Source organism: Sitophilus oryzae, unplaced genomic scaffold (genome assembly GCF_002938485.1).
Source record: "Sitophilus oryzae breed Bouriz unplaced genomic scaffold, Soryzae_2.0 scaffold_1869_pilon_pilon, whole genome shotgun sequence".
In the NCBI taxonomy this organism is placed as follows: Eukaryota; Metazoa; Arthropoda; class Insecta; order Coleoptera; family Curculionidae; genus Sitophilus; species Sitophilus oryzae.
This window is the reverse complement of record NW_022146578.1, coordinates 1317462-1338848: the sequence shown is the minus strand read 5'-3', so window position 1 is coordinate 1338848 and position 21387 is coordinate 1317462. Positions and strand designations below refer to the sequence as shown.

At 33.6% G+C, this 21387-nt stretch overlaps 1 protein-coding gene across 2 annotated transcripts in view; it reads left to right on the top strand.

Moving 5' to 3' along the window:
- The window catches only part of LOC115883295 (transcription factor sox-2), a 113402-nt gene that overhangs the window by 66123 nt on the left and 25892 nt on the right, over positions 1-21387 (top strand). For both annotated transcript variants that reach the window (XM_030901629.1, XM_030901628.1), the window contains exon 4: positions 18559-18713. In XM_030901629.1, coding sequence (XP_030757489.1) covers positions 18559-18713 — 155 coding nt within the window. The remainder of the gene's footprint in view (positions 1-18558; positions 18714-21387) is intronic.

The window sequence follows — 21387 nt, the reverse complement described above, 5'->3', positions numbered from 1 at the left end:
CCTGGCTAATACATTTCTGACAGAAGTAAATGAAACTTGGGACTCTTCTTCTTGAGGCATTTCTTCATCTGAAGACATTTTTGCCGAATCTCGGATAATACACCACTTCTACTTCAACAATTTTACTGAAGGCAATGGTAAAACAATAATAAAACAAATGATCAAGACAGTACGTACATTGACTATGCAGTATCCGAAAGGGGGAATTTTACATTTTAAAAGAGTTATTTTTGGATTCCTTATCACAAATATTATAAAAATTAGCCTAAATTTTACGTGCATCTGTTTAAACCTTTCTACGAATATTACCTATTTGAAAAACAAACAAAGCAGATAGACCGAGAAGATGCTACAAAAATGTCGAAGAATATACTATAGACTAAAGGTAAATACTTTAATCAGTGTAATTAATACTCCGACGTCAAGCAAGTTCTACCTGAACCGATCAAATGCTTCATGATGAAGAAAATACTTCTAAGTAGATCCTTAAATTTGTAGTATTAGCATGTACTTCATTTTTATTCATACCACTCAATGTTGGTATCGTTCCTTTTCTGGATGGACCGACTATATACAGTTCTGTTATTGGTTACGTGGAAGAGCACAAATGTGAAGGTTGCCATCTTTAATGTTGTATTGAAGATATTTTGTGTTGTATTATCTTGTTACTTCGTAATGATTATTCAGCTACTTATTCACAAGCAATACTACATTGTGTTCTGCACGGTTACAATTGATTGTATAAGAAATATAGACAAAGACTAGTAGATATTATCTATTTGTCTTTGATTACATCATTTACTTTTTAAATTTAGTTAGTTATATAATTATTTTTAACTAACGCAAAAAATCATATACGATAATGACATAGTATAAGGAAACTAGTAGCTTTACTCCTTTTCAAATCCTTTGTTCCTTTTCTGCCACTTTATATAACCTTGTTTTCGCGTCTCGTCACGACTGACGTAGCTGTATAGTCGTGGTCTATAACTAGGCAAAGTATAGTCGTGGCACTAGCCATAGTTTCACACAGATGTATTTAGGAAAATGTGAGTTCACAATAAAATAAAATAAAAAAAATTGATCATCCTAAAAAAGTAAACAATTCTTCTGTATCTGAAGGTAAGAAATGCGGAAAAAAATATATAATGACATATTTTTATATTATTATCTATTTCAAAGATTTTCTACGACTTTTTTTAATTTAAAACAAGTTTAATTTTAACATGGTTATGGTACGTTATAGCGTTTCCGGAACCGGAGCTATTTTTCGGAACCGGTAATTTCGGTACCATGCCTCTAAGGAACCGGTATTTCCAGTTTTTTTTGGTACATTGGTGCATTTCGTTAAACAGCAAGCAAGGGATGGTTGTCAAAAGTAAAATCGATAAAAAATTGAGGTTTAAATCTAAATAATATCAAATTATTAACTACTAATCAATCATGAGAAAATTAACCTGAACACAAGCATGATCACAAATGACTCTCAAAAAAAAACCAAAGCACATTTTTTTCAATTATTACTACAACCAATAGCAGCACACAAAGTTAGGCACTCATTTTTTGTCAATCCGTCTCTGTGCTGGGACGCAACGCTCGAACCTCGCAAGTCGACGGACGGAACTCAACTGAAACGTTCTGCAATCTGCCGATATGCGACAGATTGTAAAACCTGGCAGAAAATATTTGAGAGAGTGCAACTACTCTTTTCCTTCTACTATGATAATGATATACATATATTTTGTCCAGGTCATTCTTCAATAGTTCGATAAATTTTATATTACACTGACCTGTCAACATTTTATTTAGGGTACGAAATTTAGCACGCCTGTCAATTCGAATTTAATATTAAAAAACAAACAAACCTTTATACAAATATTCTCAATTTCCATTAACGTCGAAAATAATATTGAAAAAACACATATATCTATAAAGCTGTTTGAAATTAAAATATAAATAAAATCCATCGGGTGGAAACGTGGATGTAAAATCTATTGTGCTCGGACGGCAGTTTTCATTAATTTTACACCGATCAGAAAATCCTCGTCTATTTTTGTACAAAAGCGATCGGACAGACCTGGCGAACTAATTATCCCTCGCTCGGCTCGGCTAAATGAGTCGATATAAAATCAGTTTAATTTAATAATAATGTGCATTGTGGAGAATATGTTTGGTAGTGACACTGAATTATACAGAAACAAAAGGTATGGGACGCTGGACACGTGAACGGGACACAATACGCGATGCAGAATTTAAATCTGGAGGGTTCGAATCTTTAGAACACTCCTGGCAGATTTAAGGTTTTGAGGACTTGTTCAGCGGAGCCCTTTGTTGGTTTTGGACTTAATAAATTTCAGATGATGATACACGTGTGTTATTCTCAAGCGTATGCAAAAATAGACCCTGTTTGTTTACTTAATGTACTATATTTAAAATTTATGGTTACAATTGCAATATGAAATATAGAACTAAACTAAACAGATATTTATGAAAGAAATGAACTCATACATTTTAACTGTATAAATGTGGACAACATATATGAGACGAACCTAATTAGATTTAATTTAATACACTTATTGGGGACATTTATGCACTGATAAAAAAGATAGATTTGAACTAAAGTCGTCATCGTTCATGAAAAAAAAATAGTGGCAAGAGAATTTATTTTAGCGTAAAAGAAAATATTGTGCCTGAAGAAAAACTCTCTTAACTCAAGAAAACTGGTTCTCTTGAAAAATTCGAAAATTTCTCTTGAATCTATTTTCATTCAACCAAGTGCAAGTTACTTTGTTTTAAGATAATAAGAAAAATACTCTAGGAAGTACTTCATTCAAGAAACATGGTCATTTTTCCAATAGCTAAATACTCTTTTGATGAAAAATCGTCTAGCAAGAACTTCTTTGCATATTCATTTTGGGTCAAGAGTGAAATACTTTGGACCGATAGATTCTTCTATTCTCTAAAGTAATTTTTTAAAGCTTATGAAAAGATAGTTAATGCTTTGGGCAAAGAAACGTCGTTCTTGGCCCTATTGAAAAGCGCCAATCTTTTGGGTCAAAGTCATATTCATTTCGACTGAGAGATCCTTTTTTTCAGTGTACGGTATTATCTTTTAATAGTTTTCTACAAGTACAGGAAAACAAATATAAGTCACTAACTTAATTTACAATTTTCATATTTTGTATTTGAAGGTGGAAAAAGATTTTTCAATATAAATTTACGGCGAGAATACCGATTCTCTACCTGATTTTTTTAAAACGTCAAATATGACATGTAGAACATCTCTCTTAAAATGAACCATTTTTTAAGTTAATTCCAAAAATACCATTTTAGTATACTTTATACTTACCTTTACCGACATACAGGGGGATGTAACGTAAACTGTTTCAGAATCATTTCAAGGGGCTTACTCAGTATAAACTTTTTCTAAGTAGTTTTTTCAATGTAATTTCACGCAAAGATGCCGATTTTGCATTGAAAAATCCTTTTACTATTTTCATATTAAAAATAAAAAAATTGTAAATTTTAAAAGTTTAGGTATATTATGCATTTATTTCTTTTGCCAATTCTTCATTTACAGTAAGAATTGTTATTATCTCACCATTTCTTTTTTCTTTCCTCTAACACCTTTTATCGTTATTCTAGACATACCGGTTCAACGCAACAGCTTGAATCTTGGGTGGAAGACTAACATCAACGTCATTTTGGCTTCATAGTCCGAAATAAAATAATGTCCCTTATGTAGTGTTAATTGTATTCATAGCATCTACACAATATACGAAATATATGTTTGTAAGATGCAGTTTGTAAGATATAAGATGATAGTCACAACTTCCCTCCTTATTCTTGATCTTTCTAGTTGCCAATGGTTTATTAAGTTTTATTATGTATCTGTCACATTTGCTCAATTTTATCCTCTAGTCGTAGATGTGCGCATAAGATGATTGCTATTTCTTGTAACCTTTCGTCTATCTATGTGGAATCTTGCATGTGATACAACAATGCCGCTTACTCCACTTTTAAACTATCGGGTGCGTCTCAAAAGTGGCTCGCCCCTATAACTTTTTATTTTGACATATAAAAATACGAGATTTGGTATGTAAGTATATGACATAAATTTGGATCGATTGACGTATTCAATTATTTTTGGTCACTTCCTGTTTCACCGGAAATGACTACAATTTTTGACTTTTAAATGACACCCTCGGTATATTTTTACTTTATTCGACAGAAAATGACCCTTTCATTTTTTATGTCAACTTTTGCCAGTTTCACTTAAAAAAATTGTATTTTATATTTCAATATAGAGTGCCACTCTATATTGAAATAAAAATTGGTTGTGGCACTCACTAATAACACTAATTTTTAATCAAGGAGTCTAGGAAAAATAGATTTGATCGTCTAATATTTTTTGTGTCTTGTTCTGGCCGCTTAAAAGATGCATAAATTGTATTTTTAATCATATCTCAATTTCTTCAAATAGAACAAGGGTGGCATATTTCATTAGCATATTTTGAAAAAGCATTTTTTACGAATAATTTGGTACCACACACTTGGTATTTCGAGTCAAATTGTCGTTTGATGTTGAACCGCATGTTACAATTTCAAATAAACCATATGCGAAAAAGTCATAAGCCGACATAGGATATGTAATTCTATTCATAGTGTCATTTTCTATCGAATAAAGTAAAAAAAATACCGAGGGTGTCATTTAAAAATCAAAAATAAAAAGTAAAAAGTTGTAGTCATATCCGGTAAATGACGGTAATTACTACTATAACTTCTAGACTAAATAATAACTAAATTTGCAACTTTTCTTCAAAATCTTGCTGATTGACAAACTGCGTCATTATTAAATAAAAATTAGATAGTACCGAAAGCACCAATAAAACGGAAAATATCGGTTCCTTAAAGGCGTGGTACCGAAATTGGCAGTTCGGGAAAACAGCTTCGGTTCCGAATCTTCCGCAAACCTTAGTATCTAATCTCATTTTTGCTGTACAAATCATAACGATTCATATAATTGTGTCATATAATCTTCTTTCGTGGTACAATTGATATGTATATTTCTTCTGTATATTTCTCCAAATCAATTGCCTGAGTTGCGTTCCACATTCTACCAGGTTGAGTTCTCTGTCGGACATTAATACTTTTTTCTGCATCTTCTCCCTCTAGACGTCAAAATGTTCTTCGTCTTGTTCGTTTTTCGATATCGGCAGCTCGGCGGCAGCGTACTCTTCTGATTTACACTCGGCGATTTGTTAGGATTTACGTTTCGCGACGTGACCGTCGACCGATTATGTTTATAGTTGGCCGGGCGCGAAAGATGATATGTGGTCCATTGTGTCCTGCCGTCGGGATGCTGCGATTTATGAATTGGACGGTTCGCGATGGGATACTTTTGCGTATGCGTACTTTTTTGGAAAGGACATTGTCGTTGGTAAAAATTGGTCTTGAATCGGATCGCGCTTGTGTAGAACCATAAAGCAATTCTTGATAAACTATGTTTTGGATTGCACTATTTCTTTTGTGTGAATATGAAATACATAAAAGCGAGTCTAGCTTTATTTATTTCTCACACATAATAACATAATATCAGGTATGTTATAGATTTTTAGGTCACTGATTAATATATTTTTAAATCTTAACTATATTTTTGAATATCGGTATGCATACCGGTATGTTATAAATTTTTAGGACCACTGGTTATTTTTGAATCTTACTATATTTTTGAATCTTGAGGTTATCACGAGAAAAGATTAGTTGTTCTTAGATACATTCTTATTTTTCCTACTCTACCGGGTGCGTCTCAAAAGTGGCCCACCCCTATAACTTTTTTATTTTTTCAGATAAAAAATCGAGATTTGGTATGTTAGTATATGACATAAATTAGGATTGATTGATGTATGTTGTTTTCGGTGACAATTTGACTCGAAATACCAAGTGTGTGGTACCAAATTATTCGCAAAAAAATGCTTTTTCTAAATATGCTAATGAGCCACCCTCGTTCCATTTGAAAAAATTCAGATATGATTAAAAATACGATTTGGGCATCATCAAAAACATTAGACGATCAAATCTATTTTCCCAAGGCTTCTTGATTAAAAATTAGTGTTTTAACACAACCACGGCATTCTCGATTGAAATTTAAAATACAATTTTGTTTTAAGTGAAAATGTCAAAAGTTGACATATGATATGTCATTCTATTCAGAGTGTCATTTTGTATCGAATAAAGTAAATAAATACCGAGGATGCCATTTAAAAATCAAAAGTTGTAGTCATTTCCGGTGAAACAGGAAGTGGCCGAAAAGAATTGATTACGTCAATCAATCCTAATTTATGTCATATAATACTAAGATACTAAATCTCTATAATACTAACATACCATAGTTATAGGGGTGAGCCACTTTTGAGACGCATCCGATAGAAAGGCATACAATATAGATTGGAAACTTTATTTATTTTTTATTAGGTATGTTCTTCTGCATGTTTGTTTTTAATTTGCATATGGTTTAGGAGGGAAACATGATAAGCGCCAATTTCTTAATTTTAGGGTTTTGCAATATTATAGTGGGTCTAAGTGGTCCCTGCAAAATGGATAAACTCTGCAGGGCAATAAGCCGTTAAATCCTATGATATCACCAGACCTCTTCTGTAAAATTGGCGCATCATCATGTTTTTCCCCTGGACTCTTCATATATTTTCAACAGAGAATGATAAAAATTAACCACAATACACCTTTAACAGCTATGCATTTTATACATTTTTAACCTATGCGTTTTGCCATCATGTTAGAATTATCAGCACAAGATTAAAACTACTTAGTACCTACGAGATTGTGACATTGCAGCATAGTTTACTATACTGACATTCCCGAAAATGTATAGTTAATCCGGATGTTAAGTTTTTTTTTAGTTTTTAGTATTTTTCTATTAATAGAGGTACAAGACAAGCTTAATAAAGGTACAAGACGAGGATGTCCTCTTTCCCCTACACTTTTTAATATATATGTGGACCAGGTTATAAGAGAATGGAAAGAAATAGCGAAGAGATATCCGAGTAGACTGACAATATTTTCTGAATATACTACTGTTTGCAGATGACCAACTGATAGTCGCACCAGACGAGGATATCTTACAAAGGCAGGTTCATCTACTAGACAAGATAATAACAAAATATGATGGAAAAATATCTACCGAAAAAAAAATGGAGGTACACTGGGGCAATCCACACCAGAATAGTTTTACAGCAAATATCGCACTTCAGCTTCTTGGGATGCCACATAACCTATGATAAAGATAATGACTACATGAAAAAAAATTCCAGTCAGTGCACAGTGTGTGGAACTATCGCAAAAACTTTTAAAAACAAAGCCCGGCTAGAAATACAAGTAAGACTATATAATACATTAGCGGTACCGATAGTATTATACGGAAGTGAAGCCTGGACTACCACAAAAGTAAAAGAATAAAGACTCAGAACAAGGGAGATGACGTTCTTACGAAAAATAAAAGGAATAAGTAGAGAAGATAGAATTAGAAATGGCACAATAAAAAATGAAATAAATATACAACCATTAGAAGAAAAAGTGAAAGTATATAAAAACAAATGGAAGGAACATATAGAAAGAATGTGTGATGATAGAATTCCACAAAAAATGCTACGATATCAACCTCCAGGAAGGAGTAGTATTGGGCGACCAATACAGAGATGGTGAAGCGGAACAGTGTTTTAAACCTCAACCGAAAAAGGATACGACGACTAATTTCGAGGTTCTGAATGAAGCTTTACATTTAATGGATGAATAACAAATGTTACATCAACAAGAAGTAAAAAAAGAAGCCTAGTTTACTAGGCCTCTAGACGGGCTTTTTGAAGCACAAAAATATATAGTAACGGAAACTTTCACTTTCGCATATATAACTTTCGACCTTCTAAATTCCATCTCTAAGACGCAACACATCCACCACCTCAATTCGATCCGACACCCGTCAAAGACCGATCCTAATCGAGCGCTTGTCGTCAGCGCGCTCTCTCGTACGCTTAATAAATCAAAAAGAAGTAACCAATCCGACCCGTCAAGTCGAAAGATTAAACGATGCTTGATTGACGCGTAAATGGTCGCCTTTTCTGGCCGATGTACTATTGTGAAATAGTTCGAGAGAATTAATGGATATTTAGCGGAAGAAATAAGAAGAAAGAATATGATACAAATTGGTTCATAAAGTTCGTGGGTAGTTCGATTATTGCTAAGTGAGAATGTATAATATTCAAACTTATTTCACTTTAGGCTTATTTTAGTTACTATACAAACAACCAAACTAATATGGAATCATCAGCTTTTCAAACATTTTGTGTTTATGAATAAAACTCAGTCCTTACCAATGACTTTTAATGAAAAATAATCCATATAGCAATAAAAAAAATCAATTCCCAAAGTAAACCCAATGGTATTTTTTTTTGTTTTTGAAACGAAATAAGATTTAAATTTTTAATGGCCAAAAAGCAAAAACAAAAAGAAAATTGATAATTTTAATAATCCTTGTTGCCACCTCTAGCCCTTATGCAAACTTCTATCCGCGCTGGCATGCTTCTTATTAAATCATCAACGTTGTCTTGGGGTATATTTTCCTATTCTGCCATTGCTGCAGCAAGATTTCCTGGATTGTTTCGACGAGCTGTAACCCTTTCTTTTGAGCTGGTCCCACAAGTGTTCCATAGGGTTTAGATCTAGTGAACATGCAGGCCAGTCCAAAACTATGACACCTTCCGTTTCTAGACATTCTCTAGTCACTTTGCTGGTATGAGGAGGTGCAGTATCGTGCATGAAGTTAATATTATCCTCAATTGGAGCTCTCCAAAGACTAACGATTGGTTCTAGCACTAAATCAATATACCTCCGACCCGTTAAAGTTTGTATTGAAGTGGTAACAATCGAGTTTTTGCTCCTAGCATAATACCTCCCCAGAACATTACAGTTCCTCCTTTATATCTTTGTACAGATTTGGCAGCTTGGAGTCTCGCTCGTCTTCCTGGAGCTTTGAGAACCCGAATTCGATGGTCATCTGATCTTATGCCAATTCTGGTCTCATCCGAAAAAAGAACATTTTGCCAATTCTCAGTTGTCCAGTTTTGATGTTGAAGGCAATTTAACGGCTAAAAGTTTATTTTGCCGAGATAACTGTGGGATCCATAACTCTCGCCTGCTGTAAAACCCTCGAGCATGAAGCCTTTTTCTTAGGGTTTCAACAGAAACGTTCACACCTGTAGCTGCCAGAAACTGTCTTTGTAGCTCTGACAACCGCACACAAGACGGTCTTGTTGTTTAGTTGTGACTTTTTGACAAATTTGTCTGGGCCTAGCTGTTCTTGTATCTTCCTAATTCCAAGTACCTTGCATATGATTTCGATACAACACCCTGGGTAAAGCCTTTTATCTCTGCTACGTCTCTTTGGGGCATTCCTTCTTCAACGAGAGCAATAATTCTTCCCCTCTATACATTTGTTAATCCAACATTAGGCAATTTTTTTTGGATCGAATGAAAATTACCGGACAATCGTGATTTTACTACGAAACGCAAAATTCAAAAGAAAATATATCTCAGCATTCGTTTATTTAGATATAGATCTTTTAGATAGTTTTATTATCATTTTTTTATATAGATCTTTTAGATAGTTTTATTATCATGTTTATTTACAACAAAAAGCCTTATTTTAAAGTTGTATACCATTTTTTTTCCTTGCATGAAATTTAGTCAGAAATAAACAGTGATTCCATATAAGTTTGTTTGTGTGTATTTTAAAGTATGTCAAAGCACGACAAAGTAGAAACGGACAAGCAACAAGAATTGCTACAAAAGGCCGGGTGACCAACAAATCTCTAGGATGGTAAACAAGTTTACCAGGGCAGAGACAAAAGTTCATAGAAGAATATTCTCAAGATTTAATGGCAGATCTGATAAGTAAAGACTGTCGTGGGTCTACTAACGGGGCGCTGTAACCTTAATATGCATCTAAATGATAATGGGATGCTTAGTCATTGCTAATAGGATTAATAGACGAAGCTATGTGCATATTCTGTCAAACTGTACATGGCTTCGTGGCTGACATCACTGAATTATAGGCCATTGATAGGCTACTATATGGAGGGTTCAGTCTCCAAGGTTTTAGATTTTTTCAAAAAAAATAAAACTGGAGAATGTAACTTAATGATCAGAACAAGACCACAACAGACCTGAAAAGGTCGAAGTGGATAAGGCCGAGAGCCATCTCGAAGAGTTTAATAACAAAGTACAATAATTAGCTAATGCAGTTGAGAAAATCAAAGCTCATGCGTACTTCCACTGAACAAGTATCTGTAATTATTATTTTTTAAATAGAGCACTTTTAATGAAAAGGTACGAAAAATTAGATCAGGAGTGGGAAATACCTTGTTTAAAGTAAATAAAATTTATTCAAAATAGTGTGCCTGCAGAGAGTATTGACTCAGCTACAAGTGGTATGCTGAAAGTGGTATGTCACCAAGAGCTGCTTGGTTTTTCTACAAATATTTTTTTCAATCAAATGTTTTCTTGGATATTTTTTAAAGAATCTGTGTTTTAGGTTTTTTATAAAAAGTTACAGTTTTTTACACCACTTTGTTATACCATACCATTACAATAAGTCACTTTACAATGCCTTTTGTTATTTACAAAATAGTAACTTAGAATTTCCAACTATCCAAAAAAGAATATTCATTTCTCAAAGTCAACTAACAAATATTCAACTACGTTACACCTTCCACTAAAAAGTGACAGGTTTTTTTGAAACAGGTGCAACTTCATATATTTGCATATTTTAAACACAAGTGGGTAGGTGAAATGACTTTGGGCTTCTCTCAGCTTTATTTAATATACGGCACGTTTAATGCTCATAAAATAAATTTATAGCCATTGGTCAAATAATTAAGATGCGTTGTTAATATTACCAAAGAAATTAATAATATACGTCTATATTTTTAGTATGTTAATTAAATTAAATTATATTTTCTAAACATTCAGCTCTATGGTACAGAGTCTTTACAAGTTAATTATGTTTACAACAAATTTTTAATTTGTCTTACAAGTTAATTACATTTAGTTCAATGTGGCTTTCTAACGATTTTTAAGAATAAACCTGAAACAATCAGGTTTCAAAGATAAAAGCGTTGTCATCCAAAATGAAATCCTATTAATAAATCCATATCTTTGTGGAGGGTTGTGTTAGGTTGTTGGGGTTTGGAATCATGTTTAATCCCTCACTCGGAGGCCGTGGGCCCATTGCGATATCCCTGTATTGTTGTACCAAACCTTCCTCTCATTCTTCCTTTGCGTTAAAGCACTTCCAGCTCTTTGCAAAGTTCCCGATGTCGCTGATGTTGGCTTCTGCTGCTTCCTCTAGTCTCTCCAAAAAACCTTGCCCTAATGTTTTAAAGCGTCAGTATTCCAGTGCACACTAGGTGCCCTATGGTTTCTTCTTCCCCTCCGCATTCTCTGCAGTAGTCGTCGTTGGAAATCTTCCATCTCACGAGGTTTACCCCCGTGCATGGGGCAGTTTCCAGTGAAGACACCTACAATTATGCGTACTAGGTTCTTTTTGTGCCCCAGTAGTAGTTTTGTCTTTTTACTATCTACCACTGGCCATAATCTTCGAGCTGTAGCGCAGTCTTCACGGTGTTGCCACGTCTCTTACTGCTTGGTCTTGAAGGTATTTCCTATAGCTTCATTCAGTGGGTTGATGGTCACAAGTGGTGGGTCATCTGCCACGGCCTTTCCCCTGACCCCCTCTTTGGCGAGTCTGTCTGCTTCCTGATTGTCCGCCACATTACTGTGGCCTGGCACCCAGCACAGAGTAGCCTCGCCTTGACGCAGCCAGGACAGTGCTTCTCGGCATTCCATCACAGTTTTCAATTTCACTGATTGCATGTTCTAATACTGGACTATGAAAGATTATTGCTCCACTTGAAAAGAAAAACGGTTTTTTGAGAAATGCCACTGACTAGATATTATCATTGCCAAATTATCATTGATTGACCTTTTCCGCTTTTTTTTCGATCATACAGTATATTATTGTTTTAATAGACATTTAAATTATTATAATAGGTATCTGTAGAGAAATACAGATCTTTTATTTTTTCGCTCTGGCTCACTTTGCTTCAACTTGTTTTGAGTATGACTTTTTTTCTCTCGGTATCCCTTAATCAATTCTTAGTACTACTTAGTACTCTTATAATAGAGCCACAATTGGCCTTTTCATCTCCAGTGAAATATGCTACAGAAAACCCAGTCAACACTAAACACCCTGTATATGTATACAAAAACGTATTGAATCAATATTACGTCGGATAAAAAACACATGATAGTTTTCGAGCTATCGCAACTGTCACAACTTTATTTTCTCTTCAATTGGCAACAATTATAGCATTTTTTCACACCGACATACGAACCATTGTTCCCTCTTCGATATTTTAATATAATATTTCAAAGTAAACAATCAACATTCACGGAACACCAAGCCTATAATCATCTGAACAAACGAATAGATGCATTGTAAAAGAATTATACAATGGACGCTAATTTTTCATTGTTTGAAAGCAAATTATTTTACATTTCAAAATCGTTTTAAATAAGTTTGTATAATGTGCGTCATAATTTTTCGTTGCTAAATAGTAAGGTAACGTAAATAGGAATCTGTATATTATTGGATTGGAAAATTTTCGGTTTCATTTTTTTAAACCTGCTTTTAAAATTAAAAATGTTTAATGTGGTTTACTGATACTAAAGATAATAGTGCCTATTGGAGAGATTATTCAGTAGGGACTAACCAATTCCATCAAAAACATAGAACGTAAAAAAATGTCTCGCAACACAATTCTTCAACAATAAAATGTTTTGAGATTCCATGTAAAACCAAGTCGGTTTATTTTATTTAGTTTCTCTTTAAGCACCTATTCAAAACTGTAACGCTGATAATATTTTAGATAAGATGAAGCAGGTGCCTCTATATAAAAATCCAAATTTTCAAAACAGTCCTATCACAGGTTTTCCTATTACCGTCGCCATAAACTCAGTGACGGCGAAGAGAGCTAACTTTTAATCCGTATTTCGAAATTTTTCATTAAAATTCAGAACTTGAAGTTTGCAACACTTTTAGAAGTACCTACCTTAGAATTTTGATGCCGGTGGGTGAGTCACTGTCGAAGTTAAAGAAGTTTGAGTAGCACTAATTCATAATTTTTGAATTTATGTTGTTACATTCGTATACAAATAAAATCAGACGGGATCAAATCGATTAATTCTAGTTTTCAACCGTTTTCCCAATTGGAAAGTCGGTTACCGGTAGCGGCTAGACAGCTAACTTTTAATCCATAAGTATATTTCGAAATATTCCATTTTTCCCTTCCTCTTAAAGCTACCTAAAATTCAAAATTTGAAGTTTGTGACACATCTAAAATTACATTAGAATTTTGTTGATCTGTCAGTGAATCAATGTCACATATTCATAGATATTTTGGTAATCTGGCCAGTTATAGTATGTCCTCTTGATAAGCAAACGAAGTTACAGGGTTGTCACAAGTGCCGCTAATACCTTCGAGAAAAGGATGGTATACGGCTGTGCTCTACTTGGCTTCTTATTTGCTTACAGATTAGTTTAGAATTAGAATTTAGAATTAAAAAAATTATTAATTAAAAAAATTCTAATTACAGATTAGTTACGAGTTACGATATTTGCATGTCTTTGGGGGATTTTTATAGGCATGTAGAAAAATATAGAAGGGAAAGTAAGAAAATAATGAAAGATAGAGGAAGTATTTCTATTTTTTTAATTCATTTGCGGAAATACCCATGCTTTCCAGTAACGTTCAGTCTCTTCATCTACACTTATCATGCTGTCAACCTGGCATTAGTCGCTATCTTTAAAATATCGTGTGGTCGCGTTCTTTGTCTATAATAACATCGCTACCGGTACCTATAAAAAGAGAACAAATTTTTGTTATTAAGTAGAGTTGGAGCTAGGATATTTTATGCAAGTAAAAAATCATCATGCAGGTATGTTGTAATGTGATTCCAAGAATTCTCAGGCAATCTGTATGTAAAGAGATGATGTGTAATCTGTATGTAAAGTGTTCCAAGCTGCATAATCTTATCAATCTCCATTTCTATTTTGTCCAACTAATACACGACTACAAAGTGTGTTTTTGCTTTCAAAGTCTGAGATTGAGACTTGCAGTGGACTGTTACCCTCCTTATCCTGAGAGTGCTGATGATATCCTTCTAGATGTAGAGAAGAAACAAGCAGTCTTTAGGAAGATCATTAGTCTCATAATGATAGAGCCTCTTTTTGCATTAGATATTTTTCTGTTAATTTACTTCTGCAAAATAAAACACAAATTCACCACAATACACCAAAACAATTTACTTTTGTACTGGACACGCATTACGCTTACCATGTTAGCATCAGCAGCAGATGATTAAAACTAAGTTTTAATCTATATTGATGATGCTAACTTAATGATGTTAGCTTTATTAGCGAAATGCGAGTCCGGTGCAAAAGTAAAATGCTTTGGTGTAGTGTGGTGAATTTTTGTTTTATTTTGCTGTGGTAACACCCAACGACCTCTAACCCAAGGAGGTTATAGGTCGTTGGTAACACCAAAGGTTCCAACCCTCAACAGTAATAGTTTACTTCTGTGAGATACTCAGTCTCGTCTTTGAAGATAATTATTTAGGGTGCGACAACATATTACAATTATATTATTCCAATTTCCAGGTAGGGCCTATAAAGGGTGCCAGTTCCAAAGGGAGCAGATACTGGTGGAAATTTTGTCGTTTGAGTCGTCACCTCACTAATCTGTCACAAATTACCCTTATCGACCCTGGTATTTCACATCAGTGGAAGCATTTCACCTCAATCTAGATTGTCTACAATCATACACCTTCCCTGCGATATTTGTTCCGTTTCATTTTCCTAATAATTAGACTACGTTTGTTTAACACCCATTTTCTAATTCCTTCCTCTGTTGCATGGAACGGCCTCTCAATAATCTTATAATTGTTAAAAGAATATTATTCTATTCTCTATAATGATCAGAAAATGATAAAGCGGATAGATTAAGAGAATGTACATAAACCATCACTCGCTTCTTTGTTTCAGTTGTAAAAGTACTAATTGGCTGATCCTTGACTGCCGGTGGTCTAACTTGGTCGAATAAAAACGCACATGAACATAACGTACGTATTCTCGCAACGAGTTGAAGATTCCGACACGATAATGAGTCGATTGTGCGAGATTATATAAACAGCAATCGAAAGAAACAGAGAGAAATTAGTAATCGTCGACAAAGACATTAATTAAAAAGCATTACAATTGATTGATTGTTTCTTGTGAGAGATGATTTTTCAAGTATCGCTTTGAACAATCGATGTGTGTTTTTTTTTAGTTTCCAGTACTGGTGCGGTTGCGTAACGAGTTAAATAAAGAAAAGGACTAACCTTGCGGTGGTACCCATTGTCTGTGGCGGACATTGCAAACTAATTTCGATGACAGTCAGCGAAAGTAAATAGGTGTCAAGAAGGAATTTATAACTGAAATATTTCTTTTCGAATGTCAGTCTGAAAGAATTCATGACCTTAAAGTACAACATTGTTGCTTTAATTCGAACTACTGTTTATTTACATTCATCTGATTACAGTTGAGGTTTGGAACCTTTGGTGTTACACAGCAAAATAAAAACACTAAATCACCACAATACACCAAAACACTTTTACTTTTACACTGGACGCGCGTTTCGCTAACCATGTTAGCATCATCAGCAGATGATTATAAACTAAAGTACAATCTACAAGGTGAGCGTTTATATACTCGCTCAGTGGGCCCCGAGTGGGCGTGGCAAAATCTAGCCAACCGAGTCAGAGCCAACTAAGCGTAACAGTTAGATTTCCGCCACTAGAGTAGTAGGAACAAAGAACTTGAAGGAACTTGAACTTTGTCCCTACTACTCTAGTGGCGGAAATCTAACTGTTACGCTTAGTTGGCTCTGACTCGGTTGGCTAGATTTTGCCACGCCCACTCGGGGCCCACTGAGCGAGTATATAAACGCTCACCTTGTAGATTGTACTTTAGTTTATAATCATCTGCTGATGATGCTAACATGGTTAGCGAAACGCGCGTCCAGTGTAAAAGTAAAAGTGTTTTGGTGTATTGTGGTGATTTAGTGTTTTTATTTTGCTACATTCATCTGTAAATTTCGAAGTTGATTCCTTCAGCGTTTATGTTAATTATATGTATGTGTAGCTAATGACTTATAGTATTTGCAATCACTAGTTGATTTGTATTTTTTGGAGTGATTCTTAATCCAGGATTGGTTGCCATATGAGAATGTTGCTTCTATTTTTAGAAAAATTATCATATCTAATAGATATGATATATTATGGTTATTATACTCAGCCACAGACTTGAGACCCACATAGTATTTTATACCAAATTAGCCTATTCAGTTGATACTTTTGAATAAGAAGACTAAGGAAGGAGCATATCAAAAATCTTAGATCCACCGCGATGGGCCTCAAACCTCAAATATGGCCGACTTAAATTCCGGTTTATCAGTGCCGTTCTAATTTTATTTAAAAAAAATGTAAAACTATGATGTAGGGTAGACTTGGGGTAGACTCAATATTATTTTTTTATTTTACGTTGTGAATAAATGTTGGTAGTTATTAAAATTGTTATAAAAATATAAAATCCTAATAAAATAGATAAGTTATAATAATTATTTATAACCATAAACATCCGATACGCTACTGAAGCAGGTAAGTCAAATTGACGTATCTAAATTCTTTGACCTCTAATCTTTGACAAGTAGTAAATAAAAGCAAAAATGCAAGAAAAAATATATAATTAGTTAATTTAAGTGAATTTTATAAATGATCGGTTTACTACACGTATGTATATTATATAGTCACCTACTAGAAAAAAAGTTGTTCCATTATTTCACTCGATTTTTGCCGAGATCTACCGCAGGCTACACAACCAACTATTTTAGAGTCTTTTTCGATAAATAGCGATAGTGTCAATGTTAATTTAAGTTCTGCCACAATTTCCATCTAGATTTACTACCTTACAACTATCAGTAGTAGAATAAATAATAAATAACATAAAATAAGCTCCGTAAAGACTGACAAATCCACAAAATTTCAAATCAAATTCAAACGTGTCAAATGAATCGTCAAACAGAACTGTCAAGGATCCCCACCCTAGAGTCCTTTTTCCGCCCACCATGCATGAATACATGGATAGCATTATGCTCCTTCCTTAGTCTTCTTATTCAAAGGTTGATACTGTCGCTGTCAAGGAAGATAAAAAACTTAGAAAGTATATTTGTTTTATTAACCAAACACTTATGTTCTGTTAGGAAATTATTCATAACAAGCCTATTTAAGGGAAGTCGAAAATATGCATGTATTTGTTGACGAGCAAAAAGTGTCAGTGCCACTGACGATATTTTTTATCCAGCTACAATGATTATTTTTTTACTTAAACTAGTATCAGTAATTTATAAGTCGAACTAAAGATAGATAGACAAAACACGTTATGGAAATATCCAATGCCTTTCTCATAACAAACTATATGATATGTGTACATCTCCAGAGCATTTTGACCACCTGTCTAGTATACTGTCATTGTGTAGGGATTATAGACCTTTATATATTTCTCGAACTTCAAGGGCACAGATTTTACATCTGAATTCTTCTCATTATACTATTTGGTATATAAAAATTACACAAATGTTTATTTTTATTTGAAATAATACTGATATTAATTTCATTAGTTGTTTTAGTTAGGTAATTTATAGGTTATCAATCATTCTTTTACTTGCATTTGCTTATACTGAAAATTACATTTTTCTTTATTTAAAAATCGTGAGATATTTCCTGGTGTCCAAATTGTTACTAATAATAAACAGTCCCCATTATTTTAATAAACATAAAATAAACAGACGTGAATTGCCTATAGATTAATTACATATTAAATTAATCTCCTTATACTATGAAATGATAAACTATTTGAAATAAATGAATATGAGGAAACCCATTCTATGTGAGTTTGTATAATTTTATGTACGCATTGATCGCTAATCCCATAGTCCTTCCCATCACGTTGAAGTATAATCTGTCATATTTGAAATGAACTAATGAAATTGCATAAAAATGCATGACGAAAACATACTCACACTTACTGGAATTATGTAAAGTCCCGTTATTTTATAAATATATGCCAATATGCTATCAATATCCTCTATTTTTACTCCAAAAATAGTTGACAAACCAAATGCGATACCCTGTATTATCTAGAAACTGATGTTGTAAGTATGGTTTCGTACCGAGAGTTTTCTGATTTTTTCTGATTCAATCAACTCTATTTGATTATTCTAATAAAAAACTAAATTTCTATCATGATTTTGAGTTGAAAAAAATCTCTTGAATACTTTTTGTAAAAAAATCCAACTGAAATCCTTAAATAAACATTTTTCTTTATTTTAGGCATGGCAGCTTCAAGTATGGGACAATCAATGGCGTCCTATTATAATCCTTCAGCTGCGTATGGTTCTTTGAGTGCAGCATCAATGGCAGCGGCTGCAGCAGCAGCACAGCAATCAGCAGCTGTGATGTCAGCAGGTTTAACAGGTCCTGGCCAGGTAAAGAAACATTCCTATTATAATTATTTTTAACATTCAAAATGTTATCTCTTAACAAGAGATAAAATTAAAAAATATATTTTCTGAACGCCTATGGAGTTCTAAAGTATTCGAAACTGGACAGCGGTAAATGAGCTGTCAGTTTACGATTGTAAACCTTCCGTTTTATATCTCCAAATTTTTATTCGCGCTTGAGAAACCGGGATTTAATTTGAACGAAACAAACTTCTTAGGTAGCATAGGACAAGTTCTAAATTTTTTATTTATATGTTAATTATATTCATGTTTCATTTTTTAATTTTCATTAAGTATTCATATATTTCCTATAATATTATGGAAATTTATTAGACTGATATCGTCGGCTTTATGACGAAAAGGCGTATCTCAATTTTTGCTACTTTTCAGGAGAGCAATTTAAAGAAAATCACTTGGTTTATTTGGCCAATAAATGTAAAGTCTTTAATTTTTTAATAGTGTTTTTGTATTAACACTTAAACAGAGACCTTGAGGAACGGTTCTGAAGATAAATTGAGCGTAAATTTTAATAAATAATGTATTTTTAGTTGTTTAATAGAGATAGGCCTTTTTGTTATAACAATAATAATGCCCATGTAAAATAAATTTAAAAATGACGGTAAAGTGTTATTAATAAGATAAAATAAATAATAATAAATACAATATTCACATTATGGAATACATACAAGAAAATACAATACATACATACAAGAAAAAATCTGGAAATCACCAAAAAATCAGAAAAAACTATTTTTAAATACTTTTATTCGCGTTGGATTAGATCAACTGAAAACAAAGACAATTTTCATTCCAGAAGCAAAGACAGTAATAAATTAAAATATTCTTATCTAGCTTATTTTAATAGTATTGTTTTTTGTACAAAAATAAATGTTTTAACCACCTAATATATTTTTAATAATTATTTAGTTCATTGAGTTGAATGACTGGTTATCACCAATGCAAAGGGGTTGTAGATCTTGATATTTTCTTAATAGGTATTATAGGTTTTGTTTTGGTTTGGTTTGGATAATAATTATATTTTGGTTTATTAGTAATTGCAATACAACAGAAATAAAAATTATCCAAAATGTCGCTTTTTTGTAAAATATTGTTCTAATAGAGGGCAATCAGTTTACACACGGTCTATTTAATAAAAAGCAAACAAAACATATTTCTTCACCCGTGCATTTTTGATACAAATAACTGTGGACTAACAGTTTCTGTTTTCCCTGTTCACTGACATTCTACGTGTTTATGCGAGATGATGATAGGCACTTTGATAGGTACAATAAATAACATTTTCCAAAAATTGGCAGGGATGACAATGACAATTGCCTGACAGTGATAATGAGATGAAAGTTATTGTATTCTTCGGGCAACTTTTTGGTTCGCTAAAATGTTCTTAGGGAAATTATGATTTCGGGAAATTTTCCATTAGGGCAATTTTCGTTTCGTTGTTTTGCTTTCGGTCAATTTTTCTTCGGCCATATTTATTCTCGGACAATCTTTTGGATACCCAATACAGCTATGTGCTGAGTGTAGCTAATTCTAACAATGGCTTTTGAAAAAAAACACTCAAAATCTGTAAAAGAGAGCTGCTGCCATGATAGAAGTTTTATTTTAACCCAAGCAACCATCAGAAAATAATTAGGCAGAATGGTGTGATTTTCTCTCGCATGCATTTTCATAACTTAAAACAAAAGAACCTATCTCAAATTCCATTTTTCTTGTAGTATAAAAATTGGTATAATAGTTGATATAACAAAGAGCCCTATCTCAAGATAAATCTCTGCGTCATAACGAAGAATTGTAGTATTTGAGATGGGGCAAATTTTTAAACGAATATAAAATGAAAAAGGTATAATATTGAGATGCGCAAATTCGCTATGTTAAAATTTGACCCATTGGGCATGTCATGACGTTGATATCTCAAAATCGCCAAAAATCGAGATACGCCTTTTCGTCCTGAAGCCGACGAAATATTCTTCGGTTTAATTTTTTTTATGACTAATTCTAATACAAATACAGTTTATTTGGAGGAGGTTATTTTTTCGAGTTATACACCAATGCCACACAATACCACACAAAAGATAGCCACAATGCAATTGTCCTATCTAATAAGTGTTCCCCTTTTTTGAGTTATAGCGGGTTATGACAATTCTTTGACAAACGCCAGTATCTGAGACGGGCACACAGAGGCCAGCCCTCCATCTTTGACATCAGGTACCAAAGTTTATGGCACGAACGGTTATCGTCTCGGCGCACTATATAAAAAGGTGTTCTGGTGTTTTCCCATTTTCCCCACAGAATCTGCATTTTCCGTTTCTCAGTTTCAATATACTGAAGTGTTCATTGAGGAGACAGTGTCCTGTTAGAAACCCCGTGACCATCCGAAGATTGTTCTTGCTTCAATCAAGAAAAATCTGATTGTTCTCGGTAAGTCCTGAGGAACTTTTTCAAGTGTCTTAGACCGTTAGATCATTCCCATTCCAGGCTACGGATGGAATCCTCCAGGTTCTTCAGTTCCGCTTTAAGCTGGTTTCCGCTTGGAACGCTGTTTCCGCTAAAATGTTTGCTTTTTCATTGAATTCTATCCCCTGGTGAGCGAACACCCAAAGTAGGAAGACTTTATTTTCTTTGCATAATTCGTTGACCTTCT